The sequence below is a fragment of the Artemia sp. Qi Xiang Cuo genome, chromosome 6, assembly GCF_049724085.1.
Source record: "Artemia sp. Qi Xiang Cuo chromosome 6, ASM4972408v1, whole genome shotgun sequence".
Taxonomy (NCBI): domain Eukaryota; kingdom Metazoa; phylum Arthropoda; class Branchiopoda; order Anostraca; family Artemiidae; genus Artemia; species Artemia sp. Qi Xiang Cuo.
The window spans coordinates 29,867,790-29,890,578 of NC_142799.1; the positions used below are offsets into that span (position 1 = coordinate 29,867,790).

At 36.0% G+C, this 22,789-nt stretch overlaps 1 protein-coding gene across 9 annotated transcripts in view; it reads left to right on the forward strand.

Annotated features, from left to right (window-relative positions):
- The window catches only part of EcR (Ecdysone receptor), a 257,170-nt gene that overhangs the window by 199,834 nt on the left and 34,547 nt on the right, over positions 1–22,789 (forward strand). For 8 of the 9 annotated variants that reach the window (XM_089090631.1, XM_089090630.1, XM_089090636.1 and 5 more), the window contains one exon: positions 20,953–21,123. In XM_089090631.1, coding sequence (XP_088946757.1) covers positions 20,953–21,123 — 171 coding nt within the window. Of the gene's footprint in view, positions 1–13,911; positions 14,275–20,952; positions 21,124–22,789 lie in introns of those variants that run through there. The other variant, XM_089090639.1, reaches the window with a different exon arrangement.

The following is a 22,789-nucleotide window of genomic DNA, read 5'->3' on the forward strand; positions in this document are numbered from 1 at the left end:
GTACGAGTATTTCCATATTTGTCCGAGCTCGAACAACTACAAATTGTTAACGTTTTTGCTACCAAATGACTGGTACATCAACACCATACATATATCTTCTCTTTCTTGACTTTGCGGTTTTCTGGACGGTTGTGTTCAACCTATTGCCTTGATATCCGTCCACCAACAATACTTTTCTTTTATTGTAATTGCAAGGTTTAATCTGTTAATGCTTTTTGTTTCAGTTTTTCTTCCAATAGACCGACTTTTTCTGTGTTAAAAAATACTCACCCGGGATAATCAAACCTTTTTAATGTCCTCTTTGAAAGTTTATTGCTTCCTCCCACAAGAAAAATTAGGTACCCCCCCTCCTCCCCACTCCTTAGCTGGATGAAGTATCCCCTTCCCACTGAAAGATACCTAGCTATGTCAGTGTCCTTTCGAGGCGGAGCTGAACATTTTTCTGTTAGTGGGGGGTTTAGACTTCGACAATTATATTTTTGGGTCGACATTTTCTTAGGAAGTCTTTAGGATCAGTCTTGTAGGTGATTCTCCACCAACCCCGTTATCTCATCTATATGATACAAATAGTGGGATTAATACCAACTAATAAGCGAGGATTTCTTTAAGTCACTTTTGTCTTTTCTGACTTCAAAGGATTTCGGTGATCGACAAAAAGGACGAAGTTCAGTTCTAAAGGGCAGTCGTAGGGAGGAAAAAAGTCTATTGGACTAAGCTACCCTTGGCTAGTTGAAACGCAAGCATTGTTTAGTAAATTGGAATGAAGATTTGTCGGGTTTAATGCACATTTTTATATATAAGTATTTCCTTGAAGTATACGACTAGAGTTACGCTGAAGAGATCGGAGTCTCTTGGGGAGGGGGGGATTGGTATGGGGAGTATACTTATGAACAAAATAACATAATTTCAAGTAATTGCAAAAATATTAAACGGAAAAAAAGTTCATTGGCCCAAGCTAATTGTCCTTGGTTAGTTTAACTAAGCTATTGTTTAGTGGTAGACCAAGCATATCACACCATCTGACGCCTCATTGCTTCGCCACTCTTTTGTGCATATTTGTATCTTTCATGTGTAAATTTGCTTGTTTAACATGTTTGATATAATTCCCTGTAATCATGAGCGAAAAATTTTAAGGGCTAAGCTAGCTATCTCTGCTCAAGGGGCTATGTATTTGTTTGCCTCCTTTGCGACAAATGTGCAGAGGCAGGACAGGAGACACGGAGATCGAACCAGATACGGGCTTAACGCCACATGAAGTAGGATCCAAGGTGCAACGTTGCGTACATCGATTACTTATAGTGTGCGTTCCCCCCTTGAGTCAACTACTAGAAGAATTTATACTGGAAATTTAAATATTTAAATAGTGTGATAATATATTGAAGCATGCAACTAGAACCCTGGGGAGCAGACGCAAATAATTTGTTCGAATGCTTGATGCGCGGGGGGGGGTTGGTATGGGGCCTATTCAACAAAATAACATAATTTCAAATAAGTGTGAAAATATTTCATAAGGTTGCTGAATAAACAGTGAAGCATGCAACTAGAACCCTGGGGAGCAGACGCAGATAATTTGCTCGAATGCTTGATGCGAGGGGGGGGGGGTGGTATGGGGCCTATTCAACAAAATAACATAATTTCAAATAAGTGTGAAAATATTTCATAAGGTTGCTGAATAAACAGTGAAGCATGCAACTAGAACCCTGGGGAGCAGACACAGATAATTTGTTCGAATGCTTGATGTGAGGGGGGGGGGGTGGTATGGGGCCTATTAAACAAAATAACAAAATTTCAAATAAGTGTGAAAATATTTCATAAGGTTGCTGAATAAACAGTGGACACTGTTTATGCCCGAATATGTCGATTTTACAAGTTTATAGCAAAAAAAAAAAAAAAAAATTGGAGGGAAGGTATAAATACCACCTTAGATTTTCTCTACATAGGGCTGAAAGCCAGGTGGTTTTGCAGGAAGGGGCACAAGGGGGAAGAAACAATAACAGTTTACTCCAGTCTCAGAAACAGTTCTCGGTTTAAGACGTGTTGTATAAATTTTAGAATCCTGTGTAGGGTATGGGCTCCCTTACCTTTTTCGACGGTCAGTAGAAAACTGCGGACCCGGAAGCGTCCTTAAAAAATTATATGGATGTTTCGGCACCCTCTATCCCACTATCCATACGAAGTTTCCATTGCTTGAGTGGTGCAAGAGACTTTGCAGCGCTATTCATTCTGGTTCAGATTGTATTCCTCCTCACCCCCCCCCCCCCCCCAGAAAATATTTGATTAAGAACTCTGAGTTAATAAGCACTTCTAAATTTAAAAAAGAAATGATAATAATAACAGTAGAAGAAAAAAAAAAAAAAACAACATTAAAGAAAAAAAAACTAACAGACGATTACAAATCAAACAAAAGAGAACGGCAAAACAAGACTTTTTTCGTGTATCCGCTTTCGCTTATTGTGTAGTGCCGTTTGCGTATTTACGCCCTTAAGGGACTTATAATGCAATGGAAAAAAAAATTCTAACCGTCAATTTCAAATTAGTGCAAACTTGGTCTTGTTACAAAACATGATTTCTGGCCCCTTCAGTATCTCTTAGGGCTGAGGATTTCTTGAGCTTCTTTACCATTCTGAATAATAGGTGGATTTAATCAAATTGACATTTTTTTGAATGGAACTTTTTCCTATGTTCTATTGTTTTGATTTTATCTGTGGATTATCGCACTTAAATAAATCGTGGCTTATCGCAATCAAACAAGCTATTTTGTTAAAAGTTTGTTATCTTGAATACATAGTATTCTTTCGTAAATTAATCTTAAGTAGGTTATCTTTATAAGTACTATCTTTTTTTTTCTTTTTTTACCGTCTCAGGATCATTGCTTGAAATCATGGATGCCGCTTCGCATCAACTTAATGAAAAAATCGAGGTGTCTGCCATGGCACGAAATTTTGCCTTTTTTGTCGAAATATCCGAGGGATTTGCCCATTTTCCACCCCACCCTCCCTGTGTACATCTTGGAGCACCATGTGTGCCGTACAGTTCCACTACGTACGGTATGGTCCCTGCAACACGTGGCAATCATGGCACACTTTCACCACGCTTGCCATTTGCCACCTGGTGTAAGTGATTTCTGGAAATCAGCACCCCCTTGGAAATATAACTAATAACACCTGGAGATAGGGTGGGTATAGGACTAATCTCCCTTCCCTGAGATTACCCCGAAGGGCCCCACAAAATAACATATTTGGTTTTTTTCCCCTTGTCCTTTGGAGAATTTGTTATAAAGAATAATCCCCATAATACAATCTTTTTTTTAAAATAGAAGTGTTGTCTTTTAAAAGTCATTCAATTAGATAACTATCAATCAAGTGATATCGTTTTATTACCCAGCAACCTATGAAGGAACTCATTTTAGGGAGAGAGGCTCACCTTTCTGGGGATGACAAGCTCTAGCCCCCGTCCCCCAAGGGAAACTATGCACAGAATTAAGGAGAATGTGGGGAATCATAATAACCTGGAAGTTTTGGTTGGCGGAGCCAGAAGAACCATCTCCCTTGTGTACGTTTTTGCAATCGGCGGATTCTAGTCTGTTTTTTATTTTGCTATACGAATGGCGTGTCAGCATTGAATGACGTAACGTGAAATATGATTTCTATCAAATATTTTGACTACATATATTGACAATTTCAGTTGATTGATTAAATCTATTTTGTTTCCTGTGTGTTCGACTCGAAAAATCGCTGAACGACTTAGTGAAAGATCACGGGTTCGACTCTCGTTCGGGACAAGTTTTGTTAGGAAGTGTTTTCTCTTGCATTATTAACACTGATAGCCCGTTATAAAAGAAATATGTATTCAAGTCGACAAGCTTCGTGCTAAGACATTGCAGAATTTGGGTGACATTGGAATTGCCATTCGTGGTAAGAATTCCTAAATGAAGAATTTTCGTTTGAATTAAATTTATCTTGAATTTATTAATAGAAATAACATTCAAACCAAAAAAAGAGAAAAAGAACGTTAAAACGTGAAAGAAAAAGAGGGAGAGTTGAGAGTAACAATACAGCGAACGAAAAGCCTATATCGCTAAAGGAATTGGAAATAAAATCTCTAAAACAATTTAAATAAGGCGTATGGTCCCTGGGAAAAATGCTGTTTTACAATAAACTTACAGCTGTAACTTGCATCAACAGGAAGATGCTTTTATTTTTGGGTTTACTAGTTTCATGTCTTTCTATTCACTAAGCCCGAATCATGATTTCACTTACTTTTTCTTAGAGAATGACCTAAACTTTCCTAAAAAATGAGAACAATTTCATTTTTACTTAAAAAAGGAATCCTTCCCATCAAGGCCGTATCCAGGATTTTTGTTCGGGGAGGGGGGATCTAAAATTAAAAAAAATGTACCAAAATTTGTTTACATGTATTTACGTTACTTTTTTACGAGTCGCAGAAAAATTTCAGGAAGTTGGTTCACCTCCCCCCCCCCTTGGATACACCCTTGCTTCCAATCGATTTTCAATCTGAAGAAAAATTCAGAGTAAGTTCAAAAATTATAATTCAATAGATGTATGAAGTTCGATATCAGTTATCGAAAATTATCGAATTTTTCAATCTTCGTTTTGAAATTGCAATTGTAGGACTGCAGAAAAACATCCTAAGAAAAAATTGCAGGGAATATAACCCTTAAGAAAGAAAATTGTGTAAATTGTGAAAATTGTGAGTAGTATTTTCGTGTGCCATAAAAAAAAACCGTTTTACCTACTGGAAGCAGCAATAGCATTTTGATTGCTACAAAAACTAATTGATAATCCGAACTTACCCTCGGTATTGCCAAGCTCTAATCCAATTTCTTTTATTAATAACATATGTACCACATCAAAGAACACGAAAATTGACATCCCCCAAGTGCGCTCCATGGCTGAAAAGAGGGAGAAAAAAAAGAATAAAAAAAGAAATAGTAAATTTATGTCTACAAGTAGCCGAAAGCCAAAATCATCTGTACACCGAATGTCATAATGTGAAGACTCGTGCAGCAATTTTCGAGAAAGTGGAGAGAACCCACCCAGGAATAAAATGCGCATAAGAATAACGTAAGTGTTTTACGCGCTACTACGTTATTAACGTTAGTTTTAGTTTTAAAAAGGTTAGTTTAACGTGCGTTTTAAAAAGTGTACGTCCCCTCGAGATTTAAATAAAGCTAATAATGGAAGAGTTAGAATTATTGTCAAATTGTTTGCATTTTTAGAAATCAATGAGACTGAGGGACAATAATGGCTTAGGTATTTGAACCAAGAATTGCTCTTAAAAATGCTCTGAAATTCTCCTGGTGTTCAAAGGGGTCTCATTGGTGTCTCCTGGTGTCTCGTAGCCGTGCAGCCATTGACCGAACGGTACAGCATTATGCAGTTTGATTAGCATTTGAACTTTGCCCTACGGTCTCCCGGACCCCTAAAAGTACCAGAACATCAAAATAATCCCCCCTTTGAGTCCATGTTAGGTCTATTCATATCTGAGTATGGCATTTTTTAAGATTTGTTTGCTGAAAAATTATGAAGCTTTTAGGCCGGTTTGACATTTTCGTCAGTGTTGCCACTTTGAACCGTGAAAACAAATAAGCAAAACTAGTGAAATTTGACGATGCCTTTCATCCGTTAAAACTCAAACGTTAATAATCGGTTGATTCCCAAAGACAAGTGAACCTTCAAAGGGAAGCTAAACTTTCTTGAACTCTGAGCTTTTTAAAGACATGTTGTGTAAGTTTCCACTTAACCAATTCACACACAAGTCAGGTTTCATCTTCACTGTCATTGGTGCTTTAAGAGTTGCGTCTGAATAATTCAAGGTATCTGTTAACTACACATTGAAAAACTGCGATAAGTTCAAAGAGTTACCCTTTCAGTATATACACAAGTACTGAGAGCCTTGCGGCTTCGCCGCCGGGCCCTGGCATTTGGCACGCGGCAAGCTTCTATATATGAGTTTTCAATATAGCTTGTCTTCTAACCGCAGACAATTTGAGCCTTTTCTTGATGACATGACGTCACCACAGGTTCGATACAGCCATTCTGTGAAAAATACTCATTCTTTGTTAAAGTCCTGACCTATTTAGTTCGTTTTTGTGGCCAGTCATCGCTGTTCCTTGTTTTCCAACCATAGACTTCATTGTCCATTTTTGTTCATTTTTGACTTAGAAAGTTTTTTACCGCCTTTTGCTTTAGCAGTTTAGATTCATACATCATGTCATTTAATTTCTTAATGCGTTACAGATAACAAATACGTCTTTTCCAATTTCCAACCACAGATCACTGTTCAAAATTTCGTCTAAAATTCAATGTGATTCTCACTGTCGTTTGTGCCATGCCTTTTTCTTTAGTTGTTGCGATTCTCACTTTCACTAGTTTTCTAATCCCATTCATCTCTGCTTCATTTTCATCAATTTAAATGACCTTAAATTAGAATTAGTGTTTTTGTAGAATTATTTCTTTTTTTTTTGTTATTGGACTTTAACTTTCGCCTTGGCTTTTGTGATTACACAAAAATGTTATTATGAAAAACATTCTTTTGTCATTATGAAAAACATAACTCCGAACCATTGTTTTTCTAACAGAGGCTGATGCAGTATCAGGTTGTTGACTAACGTCCTTATAAACTCTAATGTTTTTATTTATAGCTATTTCATTGCTTGGAGCTTTTATAATGTTGAACGTCGACTTTTGCCCCGGCTATGGGCCGGGGCTATAGGTATTATGAAATACCTATCGCCGAAACCTTTTTTTTTTTTTTTTTTTTTTTTTTTTTTTTTTTTTTACAAAGGCATGGCAAGCATTGATGACCTTATCCATGTCAAAATCCCAAGCCCAATTGTAATAACTATCGTTTTCAATTTTGGCACGTTTTGACTCCGCTGTCGCTTATCTTCTAACACCATTTTTTCTCTTCTTCATTTTGGATTTTCGTTACTTCAGACAATTTGCAAATACTCTTTGCTTTACCTGCGCTAATTACTGTAGTCTCACATGAGGGTCCAGGTTGTCGATTTGTTAATGGTTCAGGGGGTGGGGTATAAACTTCTTCCAACAAATCATCATTTATAACACTTGTAAATTTACGTGTTTTGGGTTTTGTCTCATTTGATAGTCCAGGTTGTTGATTTTCACCCGTTGTGAATTTAATTTGTTCGGGTTGTTCTCTTTTTCGTATCACGTTTGATAGTTTAGGTGGTTCCAAAGAATAATCCTTTTAATTCTCATCGTTTCATTTTCAATTTTGACATGTTTTGATTATCTCTGTCTATTATCTGCTAACCCCATTTTTCTTTCTTCTTCATTTTTGATTTTCATCAATTAAGAAAATTTGCCAATGCCCTTTGCTTTCGCTACCCTTATTGGTCTAGTCTTACATGACGGTCCAGATTGTAGTTTTGTTAATTGTACAGGTGTTGGGACGAAAACTTCTTTTTCTTCCAACGAATTATCATTTATAACACTTGTAAATTTTGTTTTTGGGTCTACCTCATGTTTTACATACTGATACGTCTTTTCATACTACGCCTTTTCAAAGATATTTGATTATTGAAGCAAGTCCGATTTCTAACAACGATTTCTACTAAGGTTCAAACTTATGGTTTTCTTTCTTAAGGTTTTTGAATTGCTGTAATCCCTTGTTAAAATATATACAAATATTTTTGCAATTACAAGTTTTTTCTCTATAAGCAATTTGATGTCTTTTCATACTGTATCTTTTCAAATATATTTGATTAATGAATCAATGCGATTTCTACCAAGCTTCAAACTTTTGGTTTTATTTTTTAAGGTTTTTGAATTGTTTTAATCCCTTGTCAAAATATATACAAATATTTTCGCAATTACCAGTTTTTGCTCTTTAAGCAATTTAATTTCTTTTCATACTGAGGTATTTTCAAAGATATTTGATTATTGAATTGATTGCTCCCGCTATTATACCTTTATGTATGCTGTGCAATAAGTGCATGAGATAGAAAAATTTTACTCCTGTATTGCTGGATACACAACTGAATATATGGGTAAAAAAGATATTCAAATAAGTTCTCACAGCTATGCATGAGGATTGTTTTAGGAAATATCCTTGTGACTGCATAAATTGATGAGTCCAGGCCTGGATTTACCAATAGGCCTGGGCCTAGCGGCGCACAATGCCAGGGGGTGTAATAAATTATCATTGAGTGCCAGGTTCACTCCGCTGCCGCACTGCCTATTCACAGAAAAGTGATTTTAAAAAAGTACAGGAATTCTGTGGCCATGGGTGTACGTAGCTTCTTGTCTAGGGGGGGGGGGCAGCCGTACTTACCCTTCTGAAAAATTTCCAGATATCCATTGATTAGACAACACTCTCAAACTTGTTAAACACTTAGGCTGCTTGTTTTCATCAAATTTATTTGATATAATACGAAGTAGTAATATGTACAGAGTAATCTTAAAGTGTTTAAATTGCCCAATTTTGCGTGCTAAGCAGCAATTTTTGGTGTCACAGTAAAAACAAATTTTGGCCGTGTCGTGGTACGAACGATATCTATATCGGAACCGATATTTGGACGTTTCTGTTTATTTCCAGCTTTTTCAACCATCTACCTTTTAGTGACTGCTTTTTTAGCCATCCACCTTTTTTCGACTGCTTTTTCAACCATCTGCTTTTTCAGCCATATCTAGTGTAAATTTGAAGTTCTAGGGGGGGGGGCTGCCCCTCTCCGTACGCCTATGTCCGTGGCCATTTATGAACTGTTAGATGTCTCCCAAGAATTGCAGCTGGGAGTTCGGTATCACCTCTCTCTCATTACTTTTGGCTCATCAATTGTGATCTGTTCAGTGCTTCCACTATTCTCGAATTTTTGAGTATTTACCCGAAAATCTCGCAAAAATGGAGTGGCAAAAACGCTTGGGCCTAGGAGCGTCAAAGGCTTAAATCCGGCCCTGGATGAGTCAATTATCAATTAAGTACTTTAAAGTTAAAACCTTGACAACAATGTTAAAAGAGGACTTAGTCAGATAGACATCTGGTAGATTCAACTGGAGGTTATGCAATGGTCGTTTGTGTTTTTTTTTTTTTTTTGGGGGGGGGGTATGCTGGAGGTAAGAATGGCATGCATGATATTAATATGGAAGAAGGCTCAGAGGCACAACACTATGTACACCATTGGTACGCTGTGTGGAACCCTTTAATCTCAATCAAGGGTTAGAATATATTCACGAAATTTTATTTTGGAATTTGTGCTGTAATTCAAGGGTTTTGAATTCAATCAACTCGGGTTTTGCGCAAATATAAACTGGTTTGTAATCCCATCTGCACTGTTTATTTGTCAACAGGAAGCTTTCTTCTAAATCTCTGTTTTCAATAACAATTCTTGTCGGTCACTGGTACCACCTGCAATGACTCGATTTACTAGTATTTCTTGTTTCATCTGCTAAGTCCACTTTTGGGGTTTTTTCCCTAAAAGGGAAAGGAGCGCCGTGTGTTTATCGACACAAGAATGAAGTATATTACGAATAGGTTAGACTGGACCATAGGTTAGACTGGACCAAAAATTATTTTGGGATGAAGTGGTGGGGGGGGGGAATTAATGGGAGAATTCTCAACTATCACTAGTAATTTTTTAGATTTTTTCAAGGTAATGCCAAGTGTTGATTAATATCACTCGTGGCTCAGGCAACAGAATTGTTTTACTGTTAAGAAAAGCAAATCCAAAACCTTTATGAAGTCGTTCCTATACTCGCGCTCCAAAACCTATTTGTGTTGATCAAAATGCCCAATTGATCTAGAAAATCTCAAAAAACAAAGAAACAATATAAGAGTCGTGGCATAATCCACTTCCCAACTGATAAATTCTTTATTGAAAGATTCTCGATTGGTAACATATTGAATTCCTGTTCCAGTGGTGGATTAGTTTGGATGAGTCCCTCATTTTTTTTACTACAATCAGCAGTTGTAAAGCATTTATATTATAACAAAATTGGATATTAATTATAACAAAAATATTGTTCTTATTATAAAAAAAAGATAAGAAAGACACTTCTCTTAAGGAAAGATGAATTTTTTATCTTTTGGTTGTCAATTTTTCTTCTTGGTCACATTAGTTAATTCTAAAAATTCATTAACCACTACTGAGGACATTCACTTGTGCAGGAATTGTTTTCTGGGGGGGGGGAGGGTTAATAATAATAAAACAAAGTTTTGTTTGATAATTTAAATAAGAATTACCCAAAAATTTTTTTTATAAAATTAGAATTTTAGGACAACGTGGGAACATCTTTAGTAGCTACACGATAGTGACAATTGACACTTTTTTCTCAAGATCTCAGTGCTAGAAAGTTTTTTTAAATCTTAATGGCTCTCCACCGTTTAAACCGGACACCTGCTGAGGAATTTATACGTCCTGGGAGTGAAGGGGGCGAATCATTCGGAAACTGTATTTTTAAGGGAGGGCGGGGGTGGATGCAACGTTTCCTGATATGAACCTACGGCCATTAAACTTACATATTCATTATATGTAACCATTTTATGGTTGATCGAAAACATTATGCCCATTTTTTATCAGTGGGGACACTGACTCTTCCTTGAAATCCTCTTATTGCCTAATATGTTACATCAAAGTTTTAACAATATATCTCAAATGAGTAGGGTTATTACGAGAAGAACTTCCCTTATTTAAATTTAATGAAAGCGAAATAGTAGTCTAAAATTTCTATAAGGATAATGCCCTACTCCTTGGGTTAACGAATGAAATTTGACCAGTTCATGTTTGTTTTCTTCGTGTTCCTTTTTTAGGTTTTTTTTTCTTTAATTCGCCATGCTTAACAATGTTTTGGGCTCAAATCCAAACCAATTTTTCGCTTAATCATGAGTCCAAACTCAGCGATGGCTATTTAATGTCAGTGCCAAAGTTTTTCAAGGCTAAGAAAGCCCTTTAGCTTATTTCTTGTATTTCTGAATGCCAAAATCCTTCCGCATTTATAACTTAGATTTATCTAGAATATAGTAATAATTATGTATTAATTTTATAATTATTTTATATAATTTAATAAAATAGTTAAAATTATTTTTAGTGTATGACAAATCTTGAATTACTTATGCTGAGAAATCCAAAAGCTGACGTAGGTAGTTCTTCCAGTTTCGCTCCCTCTAAGTGTCAAGTTTTTTTCAATTTTTTCTGACATTTTCTTATATACCTTCCCCCCCTTCTGTCTTCGGAATAAATTCCTTTGAAATTCCTTTGAAATGAGTTGAAAATGCCGAAAATGGTAGTGTTGGAACTAGGCAAGTAGCCGAGTACCTAGTCGTTTGTTTGGTAGGGAGAGGTGGAAAATATGTCAAAAAAGTAAAACCAAACGACTTACATGTGTTTTGACCCCCGTCCCCATATTTTGTACATGCCGAGGCTTACAAATTGCATATAGTTGGGAATCCCACACGAGTTTCCAATCTCTTCGGAAAAGGGCTAATAATGTACTTCTTGGATATATGAAAATATATACTTGCTGATTAATTAAAAAAAAAGAAACAACAGCAAAACAACAACAACAAGGAATACGATTCATATCCAACTAGAAAATTAATCATGACCTTTGGGGAGGATCATTTGGGCCCAAGGTCTACCCTATGAGTACACGAGTTTGAACGGTCTTCATTCCCTGTCTCACCCCTCGAAACAAACTCGACTTTATGTTCCAAACCTTTGAATCTTTGTACTTACTGAAAGGGACAGCAATGGTTAAAATGCAAATGTGCCTAAAGTAGAGAATTAGTGGGCTTTTGCCCCTTCCCTCGCTGGATTGCCTAATATCAAATTTAAAGTGGTACTTGTTTATTATATCTCCAACACTCAAGTGCTTCATTTAAGTAGTACCTGTTTCTCTGACGCTCAATCCTAATGAAGTATCACAAAATATCATGAGAATATAATACTTTATAAACAAATTTGAGCTATATATTTGCACATTAGGGGGGCGGGGGTAAAGTATAGGGGGCCTGCATAAATTTTTTTTTAGGGTTCTGTATATTATGAATTGAGAATTGTTTTCTAACTTCCCACTGTCCAAATACTTTACCCCCACCCACGCTAATGCTCAAATATATAGCCCAAATTATATATTTTCCATCTGTTCTGTCACTTGTTTTTGTCTTGTCTTACGCTAAGCTGAAAAAAAAACTAACGAATGAAACAGGTTCTACTTAAATGAAGCACTTGAGTGTTGGCGGTATAATACATAAGTACAGAACCTTTAAAGTTTTTCAGCATTCAGACGAAACCGGACGTTTTCCTGAATAAAAAGCCTTTTCAGAAGTAATCCCCCCTCCCATCAGAATAACTTTGGTAGGCTCACAAAGTGTAATCCCCCCCCAAAAAAAAAAATTATGTGGGCACTCTTTGTAAAATATGACGGTAAGCAGACGGGCACAGTGTATGTATCAGCAGTTCTGGTTATAATATGTATTGATCCCTGTACACATGGAAGCGAGGCAATAAAGAATTTAAAATTGAAATGAAAATTTTAAAGTTCGACAGGAATACGTGCCTATCCACCATTAGTCATTGCTGTTGTATGCAATTTTGAGCTCGTAACGTTACGCCCTACCTTCTAAACCTCTGACTCTACCTTCTACCCTCCCGATGCTACCTCATGTGCATAAAGAGGGCTCATTCCCATCCTTCGTGCACGTCAGGGGATCATAGCCAAACAATGACAGCAGAAATAATCAATTGTAACAAGTCGTTTGGAATAATTTGCAGTTACCAACAAATTTAGAAATTTGCTTCTATTGAAACGATACAATTATAGTTACAACTGAAAAAAGAAATCTCCCTTTTTTCTATCTAATCCTAAGAATTGAAAAAAATTAATTCAAAAGTAAGAAAATTTCACGAGCTTCCCTACATTAGAGAAGTTTTGTAAATAACTTTTCGGAAACCATTATTTTAAAATAACTTAGCGCTTATAAGGGTCGTATCCAGGGAGGGCTACCGGTCTTGAATTCCCCCTTCGAAAAAAATTCTCAGAACCATAAATTGATCGTAAAACGCAGGAAAAATAAAATCTTTTACCTCCCCCCTGAGAAAATATCTTTTGGTAGCCTCTCAACCAAAAATTATTTTAGTACCTACCCCCCCCCTGAACAAAAATGCCGGATACAGTCCTGGTTTAGATATGGACTGTTAACGTTGCCGTAAAGATAAATTGCAAGAATGATGTTGTCAAAAATAACCTAAATTTAATGGATTTTTGGTACTCCGTGAATCTTGAAAAAATATTAATGCTTTAGTAACATTTTTCCCTATAACCGATAACTCAAAGTGTAGAGAAGGTATACTAAGATAACAGTAACTGAAGTAAATATCAAACTAAAACAATCGTAAGCAAAAAAAAGAAACGAACAACTAAAACGTTATTTGGGAAACCCCTCTGTTGTCCAAGTTCCAAGATACGAGTTTTAATACCCCAATGGGAACCTGTAAATCAAAAGAAATTGTAATCTTATTACAATTTTTAATTGTATTTTTAAACCCCTCTGTTGTCCAAGTTCCAAGATACGAGTTTTAATACCCCAATGGGAACCTGTAAATCAAAAGAAATTGTAATCTTATTTTAGGTCGTTGTCCATAGTTCCTCGTCCGGTTTATGTTCATGACCCACTTTTTGAACTCCAATAAAGATAACAATGAACTGAATTTTTTCTTTTTTTTTTACTGTCAACGACTTATGATCTATTTATTATAAAAAAAAAAATGTTACATATTTTCATCTAAAAAATATCAACATGCAAATATGACATTGAAAGTTTTACTTTTATTGGTTCGCTAAAATTAAGCCGCACCCATTACCCGCTCCTGAACTGGCGCCACCCTACTCGAGAAAGGAGTCAGTTTGATGTGAACTTTTGATAAACAAAGTGAAATTCGGATGAAGTTAGAAATATATGAGCCCAACCCTTCAGCGGGGGATGCTTTCAGTGTTTCTATGGGGGATGGAAGTTATAGCGATCCCTATTATATGAGCCAAGACTATAAGCCATTCAATAGTTGTGAAAATAATAACATGATTGGACCCAACCTGAGTGTTACAATCGCTTATGATGCATCAGCATATAGTACTGGTCATAGTGAACCGATACAGGCAACGGCAGAAATTTCCACTATGGATTTAGACTTTTGGGATTTCGGAATGGGAGGAATAGCTCAAACCAGTCCAACTCAATCTGCTAGTCCGGTAGTGTCGCATACCGGAAGACGGTCTTCAGCTTGTTCTAGCTCAGGTAATCTTACCTCAGACCATCAGTAGGGCTATAGTCAGCATTCCCATTCGAAAGAAGTTTTAGCAGAGGTTCAAATTCTTGAGACCACAATATCAATTTGATATTGGGTTTCCCCAATTTTCCTATATAAAGTTTTCCCAAATTATGCCATCTTCTAGTTGGAGTTGCTTTGAGAACCATTTTGAGTAAAGGCAAGTACTACTTGAAAGATATTTTAGTTGAGAAACGTATTTCTTTTCTGAAATCTTTTGTGAATGTTGTTTTTGGACCAGGTAGATGCACAGCTTTTTCCAGGAGGAAGGTACAACTTTGAAAAAAAAAACGTAAGGGGAGAATGTGCGGAATTAAGGAGAAAGCCTATAATGATTTGAGGAGAAGAGTCCTCGGACAACCCCTTCGTCATCTGCGTACGTACCTGATTGGTGCATAATGCATCAGTATTCATAGCTTAGACAAAAAGATTGTGATTTATTTTTTACTCATTAAGAACTCCAAAATTACCTACTACATGAGAACAAGTATTTTCGCTCTTTGTACAGTCTTTTTAATAATATTTAAGCTTATTTCCTAAGATTGTTCTTCATTCTGGCCCCAGGCGGCTTTGTGCTGCGGTGAGTTGTTAGTAGCAGTAGTAGTAGAATGTTTTCTTCATTTGCAGGCTGTACTCACACTTATGCTCAATTTGAACGTTTCTCGGAGGAAATATGCAAATTAAAAATAGGTACTTTTCAATTAGCTGGTACCCACGCGATATATTGTATAGGGAAGATGCTAAAGGAAAGTAGTCAAACGGGTATCTGTCAATAGAGAATTGGATCGCAAACCTTGGTTTGTCATTTCCTTTACAATATTTAAACTATTGTTTTTTGGGGTATAGGGGGGAAAAGGTACCTAGGTAAGATTTGGTTGGGTTTAGGGGTACTTGTGCATTTTATGGTACCCACCGCTATATACTGTACAAGGAACTACTAATGGAAACCCGTCAAACGGGTATTTGCAAGAGATAAATTGATGGCAAAGGGTGATTGCTAATTGCGTTTACAATATTTAAACTGTTGTTTTTTGGTGATTTAGGGGGGGGGAAGGTACCTAGGTTAGGTTAGGATAGGTATTTTATATATTGTATGCTTTACCCCCCCCTAATGTGCAAATATATAGCTCAATTTTGTTTCTAAACTATTATATATTCATCCTATTTTAGGTACTTGGGCATTATATGGGCCTTTCTAAAAGTCAAGTTGGGTTAATGCTAATGTAATAAAATAAAATAGGATGAATGTATAATAGTTTATAAACAAATTTGGGCTATATATTTGCACATTAGGGTGGGGGTAAAGCATAGCATATATTAAATACGCAACCTAACCTAGGTACCTTCCCCCGCCCCCCTAAACCCCAAAAAACAACAGTTTAAATATCGTATACGCAATGAAAACTACGCTATGCATTGCATTACTCTATAGCGGTGTCTTGAATTAACCCGTCAAAAACGGGTTTTTCCTGACTGGTTTCCTTGTAAAGGCCCATATAGTGCCCCAGTACCCTATTTTATTATATTTCATTTGCATTAACCAAACTTGACTTCTTTCGTGGGTACCGTGTAATGCACAAGTACCGGTTTAGGTTAGGTTACGTATTTAATATATGCTATACTTTACCCCCCACACCCTTAATGTGCAAATATATTGCCCAAATTTGTTTCTAAACTATTATTTTCATCATATTTTGTTTTATTTCATTATTGTTAACCAAACTTGACTTCTCGCGTGGGTACCAGCTAATTGAAAAGTACCGAAAATATTTAAAATGAAAAGTATGCAAATGGACAACCAAGGCCTTATCCAGGGGAGTTAAGGGGTATGACCTCCCCCCCCCCCGAAATGTTTGTCTGACTCGAAAAACGTAACAAAAATGGATATACAAAATTTTGTATGTGTTTTTTTAGGGTTTCTTTGTGTACACCCGAAATAAAGCTTTGTGGGGACCCCCCCCCCCACCCCACCCCAAAAAAAAAAAAATCTGGATACGGCCCTGTGAAAAACATATAAGTATATTTCTATTTCACAGTGGTATGTGTATAAGAAATGAAACAGCCATGAAGTATACTTCCCTTTGTATGCACATGTCTGTATTGGACAAGCATAATTTAAAATTCCTGTTTTCTTAAAAGGAAACCGCATTAGAGAATAAGGGTAGAATGCACCGTTATTCTTGTACTGTTTTTTCGCTAACATGTTTTGTCTGATATACGCTTTATAATAGAGACGTGCTATATCAAATACACCTTAGGCAGGATGCGAAAGCATCTTTGGTAACAGGTGGCAATTTGTATGTGGTAATCTTTCAAGTGTAAATTTAGCAAAATTATGTCAACAAAGCAGCTGTCCTTCTCTAAATCTAGTATCTACACAAAATTCAGTTTTGAGTTATGGAACTCCTTATCTCCACATCTACTATAGTTTCTGAGATACAAGTTGGTATCTACTGAGGAAAAAACAGATTTCGTCGCTTTTCCGCAGCCAAAATCTAATACGCACATACTAGAATATTTAACGTAGTTTCTACGTTCAGCAGAAAACTGATTTGCAGAAGACAATAAGGGAACTGACTTCGAAAACCTAATGATAATTCTGTATCTATTTCTCCAGTTCCAAATATATATATATATATATATATATATATATATATATATATATATATATATATATATATATATATATATATATATATATATATATATATATATATATATATATATATATATATATATATATATATATATATATATATATATATATATATATATATATATATATATATATATATATATATATATATATATATAATATATATAATTTTGCTATTCTGAAATTTCATCAAAAGCTAGAAAGATACAGATGTTAGGTTTTTGGGAGTGGATAGTGGAAAATAATTCCGCATTCCGTGTATGTGTGTCTAGATCCATGATTTCCAACGTAGGGTGCAGACCCCACCGGTGGGGCTTGGTAATATTTTGGTGGGTCATTGGCAGGATTCGCATCCTTTGACTGACTACTTCAGAGCCTTAATTTCGGAGAAAAAAAATTCTTGTGAATGGCATCGTATTCAAATGCATGATAGTATTATCGCATTCAAATGCATGAGTAGTATATATCATACGAGAAAAAAAGATACATGATAGCATTTCAAAGACGTTAAACATTGTATAAAATGTGTATTTAGACAATATTTTTCATTAGTTTAAAATATGCCTAGAGGACAAATAAAAAAAAGATACCAAGCTAATGGCCTTTCAAGCTCCTTTCAGGTGAATACGCGTAAAATTTTGTATAACAAAGTTCAAATATCACGAGGGGGCATCAGGATTTTACAAATGCCTAGGTAAGGTATGGCCCAAAATTGGTTTGGAACCTAAGTTCTAGATATTGTGGGCCTCTACTCTGATGCTGAGTAGAGCTGGTCCAAATTTAGCTCAACCTTCTCAAGTATACCCTTAAAATTGAAATATTAAAATAGTTTCAAACAAAACAAGATAATTAGAAAATGATGAAGCTTTCGAATTGAGAGGAATATTTTCTTGATCGTTTTGGAATTCTTCTTCCCAGAATAGCGACTTTAATATTTTACCTCTTCCTATCTTTGCCCCCTCACCCTGAATCTCACTTCCAAATCATTGTTTTCTTCTGCTGTATTTACTGCATATTTTGTATTATATTCGGTGAGAAATTACGGTACTCCTATCTTATACCTACTCTTTTATATACTGCTAGTTTGGTTAATGCTAATAAAATGGGATGAATATATAATAGTTTGGAAAGAAATCTGGGCTATATAGTTGCACATTGGGGGGGGCAAAGCAAAGCATATAGTAAATACGTAGCCTAACATAACCTGGGTACCTTCCCCCCCAAAAAACAACAATTTAAATATCGTATACGCAATTAAAACCACGCTATACATTGTATTTCTCTATGGCACTGTCTTGAATCATCCCCTAAAACCGGGTTTTTCGTCCTGTCTCCAGTTTGACATATATAAAAGAGTGGGTATATCGAAGGAGTACCCTTGAATCATCCCGTAAAAACGGGTTTTTCGTCCTGTCTCCAGTTTGACATATATAAAAGAGTAGGTATAACATACGAGTACCGAAATTACTTACCTGGACGCTTATCAACTGCAGCAGAGGTTAGGCATGCAGATTTATTTCGGAGGTACTGATTTATCTCGGGGGTGGGTGGAAAGGCAAAAAAAACCGAAAAATGTAATTTTTAGGACGAATTCAACTAAATTCACTACTTACTTATTATAGTGACCACTTTCAAGAAGTGAAGTTAGGTTAATCTTAATGAAATGTATCAAAGTATGATGAAAATATAGTACCTTAGTAAAAAAAAATTATGGAAACTACAACATAGAATTATGGAAAGCAGGCCACCCACAACGCATTATATTAAATACCTAACCAACTCTGTATATTAAACTTTAATTAAAATAGGTCAAGAACAATGTGGCCGGTATAGTACGTAAGTGCCCTAAACTCTCCTATTTTCGCCCCTGATACGACCCCATTGTCAGCTACATGAACCAGGCACCTAAGGAAACCGTCTTTGGACCAGAGCCCACCGAAACCCTGAGATTTTTCTTACAACTTCAGTATAAATCACCTATGGTGACTTGTCTTAACTATGCTCCCTTCCCACGAAACAAGCTCCTATGGACATCCCTGATGAAACGCTTATGTATGTCAGTTTTATCCTTGAGGAGTACTTGTTTTGTAGGTTAGTGGTAAACTTGGGAAATACCCTACGCAATTACTGAACAAAGGAACCCTTTGCTGATTCACGTCATTTAAACGAGGTTATTTCGAAATGCACCGGATGGGATTTTTGCTTAATCTCCATGCTCAGCGTTGCCTACGCGGTACAGTTGTGCCGTTTTTGGTACGATTCAGAGGTCTTGCTACAATGCGGCACATTTATAAATTTTTTGGTACAATACAAATTTTCCTATACATTTTGGTTTACTTGCTCCATTCTTACTCGAATATCTGTTCAAGTTCATCAGAAATTTTCTTCTTGTTATGGCAAGTTTTTAACCTACTCTTCAGATGGTACAAATTATCCTTTTGCGGTACAATCTTTGTTGGAAAACCGGTACAGTTTACTTCAAATCGTTGACAATGCTGCTGTTGTTACAGGCTTGAAATTTCAAAAAGGATCTAGAAACCGATATTGAAGAAATTTTTATATCGAACAAAGGCCGTGCTTTTGACCCAACATTCGCTTCTTTTTTTTCAGTTTGATACTTTTATGAAATTTTGCCTCTGGAGGTTGCTCTCGTAACATTTACTTGGGGGATACCGCATCCCCATCTACTTTACAGATATGGAAGTTGGGATTTGTACTTTATTTGGGTCGTGTTCAATCAACTATTGTGATTTCTGTGCCCATTATATCTTATGACATGTCATTTTGTTTACTACTGATAAAGCGTGGCAAACAAAGAAGTTTTGCTGGGTACTGTTCGTAGGAAACCCATTTGTTGAACATCCTTGCCCCCGTCTTCCAGTATTGCAATTATTGCTGGAAGACGCATGCATTCTATATTTTCACATTCCACTTAGATAGAAATACTGATAGACGTAGCTACACAAAAAAGCTTCTCTGAGCACCTCTTTCGAGGTCAACCCCAAACCCCTCCCATTATCCCCCATATTACGTTGAAATATGCTGCAATTTCGTGTATTTTTCATACCACACTCTGTGAGCTGAATCCTTTTCGAACCTTATGGATTTATCCTTTGCATCCTACTAACATTACCGTTCTGTAATCAATGAGAACGTCCAAAAATAAGATAGCTGTATCCCCCCCCCTTCAAGGAAAACTATTTAATTTCTAAGCAAAATTCGCGTGATATGCAGAAAAACCTCGTCATTTATTTGTTGTTTTTGTTTTCTTTTTTACACAACAATCACGCCCTATGAAACGTGTTAGTTTAAAGGGCAATTGGGTCGTAACGTTATATTTTAGCCTATGGAAGTTTTCAAAAAAAATAAATATTTTTATGGCTTCCAAAGGGGGAAATCAGCTTCTTAAGTCCTTTCTGAGCACTCATTTCTCCTTATATAAGTAATTCTTTTATTGAAGCCACTTTAATAGAATAAATGTGCAGAATATAAAATTGTTTATTAAAGAAACGATTTTATCGTTTTAATTAAGAAGAACAAAATTCTTAAAAAAGTAAGCAAAATTCAACTTGCCCTTTCCAATAGAGGAATGTCTGTGCAATCTGTGCATAATCGTGTTATAGGACCTAACGGAATGTAAAGACGGAATAGAGACAAGGACCTCTATATTAAATTGTTCTTAAAGGGACACAGTAGTTTTTCGGGGAATTCAATTTGTGTTGTTTTCAGTTTTGTATGTGGTTCATCTTAACACAGGTACACATAGGCCTTTTGAGCCTGCATTTCGTGAAATATTTAGATATTTGCAGTTTATCTCATTTCTTAGTTTGGATACTTTTAAGCCTTTTTACTTTTATGCTGTCCCTCCAAAAAACGGTGGTGTATTCTCGTTTATTGCTTTGAAATTCCCGTGCTTGATTTGGATGTCTGTACATAGCCTATTTAGCATGTTTCATTAGTTTTTATAAGATTCTTTTTACTGTTTCTGTAGGACGGGAGGATTTATCGCCAGGCAGCGTAAATGGATATTCGACTCAACTAGACAGCTTCGACAAGAAGAAGAAAGGCCCCCAAGCAAGGCAGCAAGATGAACTCTGCTTGGTGTGTGGTGATAGAGCTTCAGGATACCACTATAACGCCCTAACATGCGAAGGCTGTAAAGGTCAGTATGATTTTCCGTCTGCATCTTCTACTGACGATGGCGATTTACGCGTGGCGTAAATGACCAGATTCTGAACTTAGTTTGGTTCACTGTCTTGAAAATCTGTGGGAAACGTCTTTTACTATTTTGATAGATTTCTTTCGTTTTTCATATGATAAGGATAGTGATGTTTCACGAATTTGGCGTTATACTAGGGGATTTGAGTCCAAAGTTTTGTGGAACTACATAATAATTTCTTGATATCAAATATGTGAGAAAAAGAAACACATTTTAATTTGTGAAACATTTGGTATATTGAGAGATAAACTTGCGCCCGAATAGCTTATAAAATTTTCTATCCACACGAACGGAAATTTTGCTTTTATGCCTTGGTGGCAGGGGGTTCAGTCCCTCTGTTGATGTGCCTAAAAAGCGAACTAAAAAAGAAAACTTATATGTTCCCTTGGAATACCAACCAATTTTTTGAAGGGACATAAACTTAAGTTTATGCCACGTAAATTGAAATTATATCTTGAATTATTCTCATAGTTGGTTTTGTCCTTTTACAAGATAAGCTTTCTCAATTAAAAGCGTAGACCCTGGTAACTGAAATTCAGTCGAATCTGGTTGACATATTTAAATATGGTGCATTTCTAGAATAAATTCTTTTCTAAAAAATCTAAAATCCTCATCCAAGCATACAAGCAGGAAAGGGATGCCTTCAGATCCGGGCCCCATGAAAATATAGTTCCGTATAATTCGTATGTTTTTGGCTCTTTTTTTTAAGCCCCCTCCCTATCCTAGAAAAACATTCCTGCAGATGTACCAGCTCTAATGGTTGTATGTTGTTCATGCAGGAGGGAGGAGGTCAGGCCCATTAATATTCAGACATATTGATATTTTTACGATTTTCTATATCTTTCTGTATAATTTTGCTTTTTTCATAATTAATAACCTGTCGTCCGACCATGGTCCTATTTAGGTGGGTTACCTAGTTGTCCCCCCTCCCTAATTCTTGTCTGGTTCTAAAAAGTAATAAAAATGAATATAAACAAATCTTTGTTGTGTTTATATTTTTTGTAATCCCCCCCCCAAAAAAACAAAAAAACACGGGCTTGCCCCCAGCCCACCTATCTGAATTGTTAGCTGCCACGAAACCAATTCCTTTATTCATAACTGCCTTATAATATTTTTATTTTTTTCTTTAGTGGATTTATTAGAGCTTTAGCTTGACTCTATTGTGCCATGGTACTTCTGCGGTTTTCTTTTTTATTTAATTGACGTGGTTTAATACAAATATTGTTGATGTCAAATGCCTTAAACCAGAAACAAATGCAGTAATTCTTTATTAGAAATGCAAAAAGAGATAATATATTTTCAGGCTAATTCCTTACTTTACAACAAAAAAAAAAAAAACTCCAGGGAATCAAGAAAACATGACCTAGTTACTGATCATGGTCTTTTACTTATATTCCCACTGGGATTATTAGATTTCTTTTTTTTTATGCTTGTCTAAGGTTTGTGAAAAAATTTAATTGCAAGGTAGTTTTTCGTAACATATTCACAACAGATTATAAGTAACACGTTTATAACAGATTACATAGTTTTTTTTTTATCAAAATTAAGCATTAGTCCATATCCGCGTAATGGACCAAGGCTGGAGATAGCTCTAGCCTCCCTAGAGGGA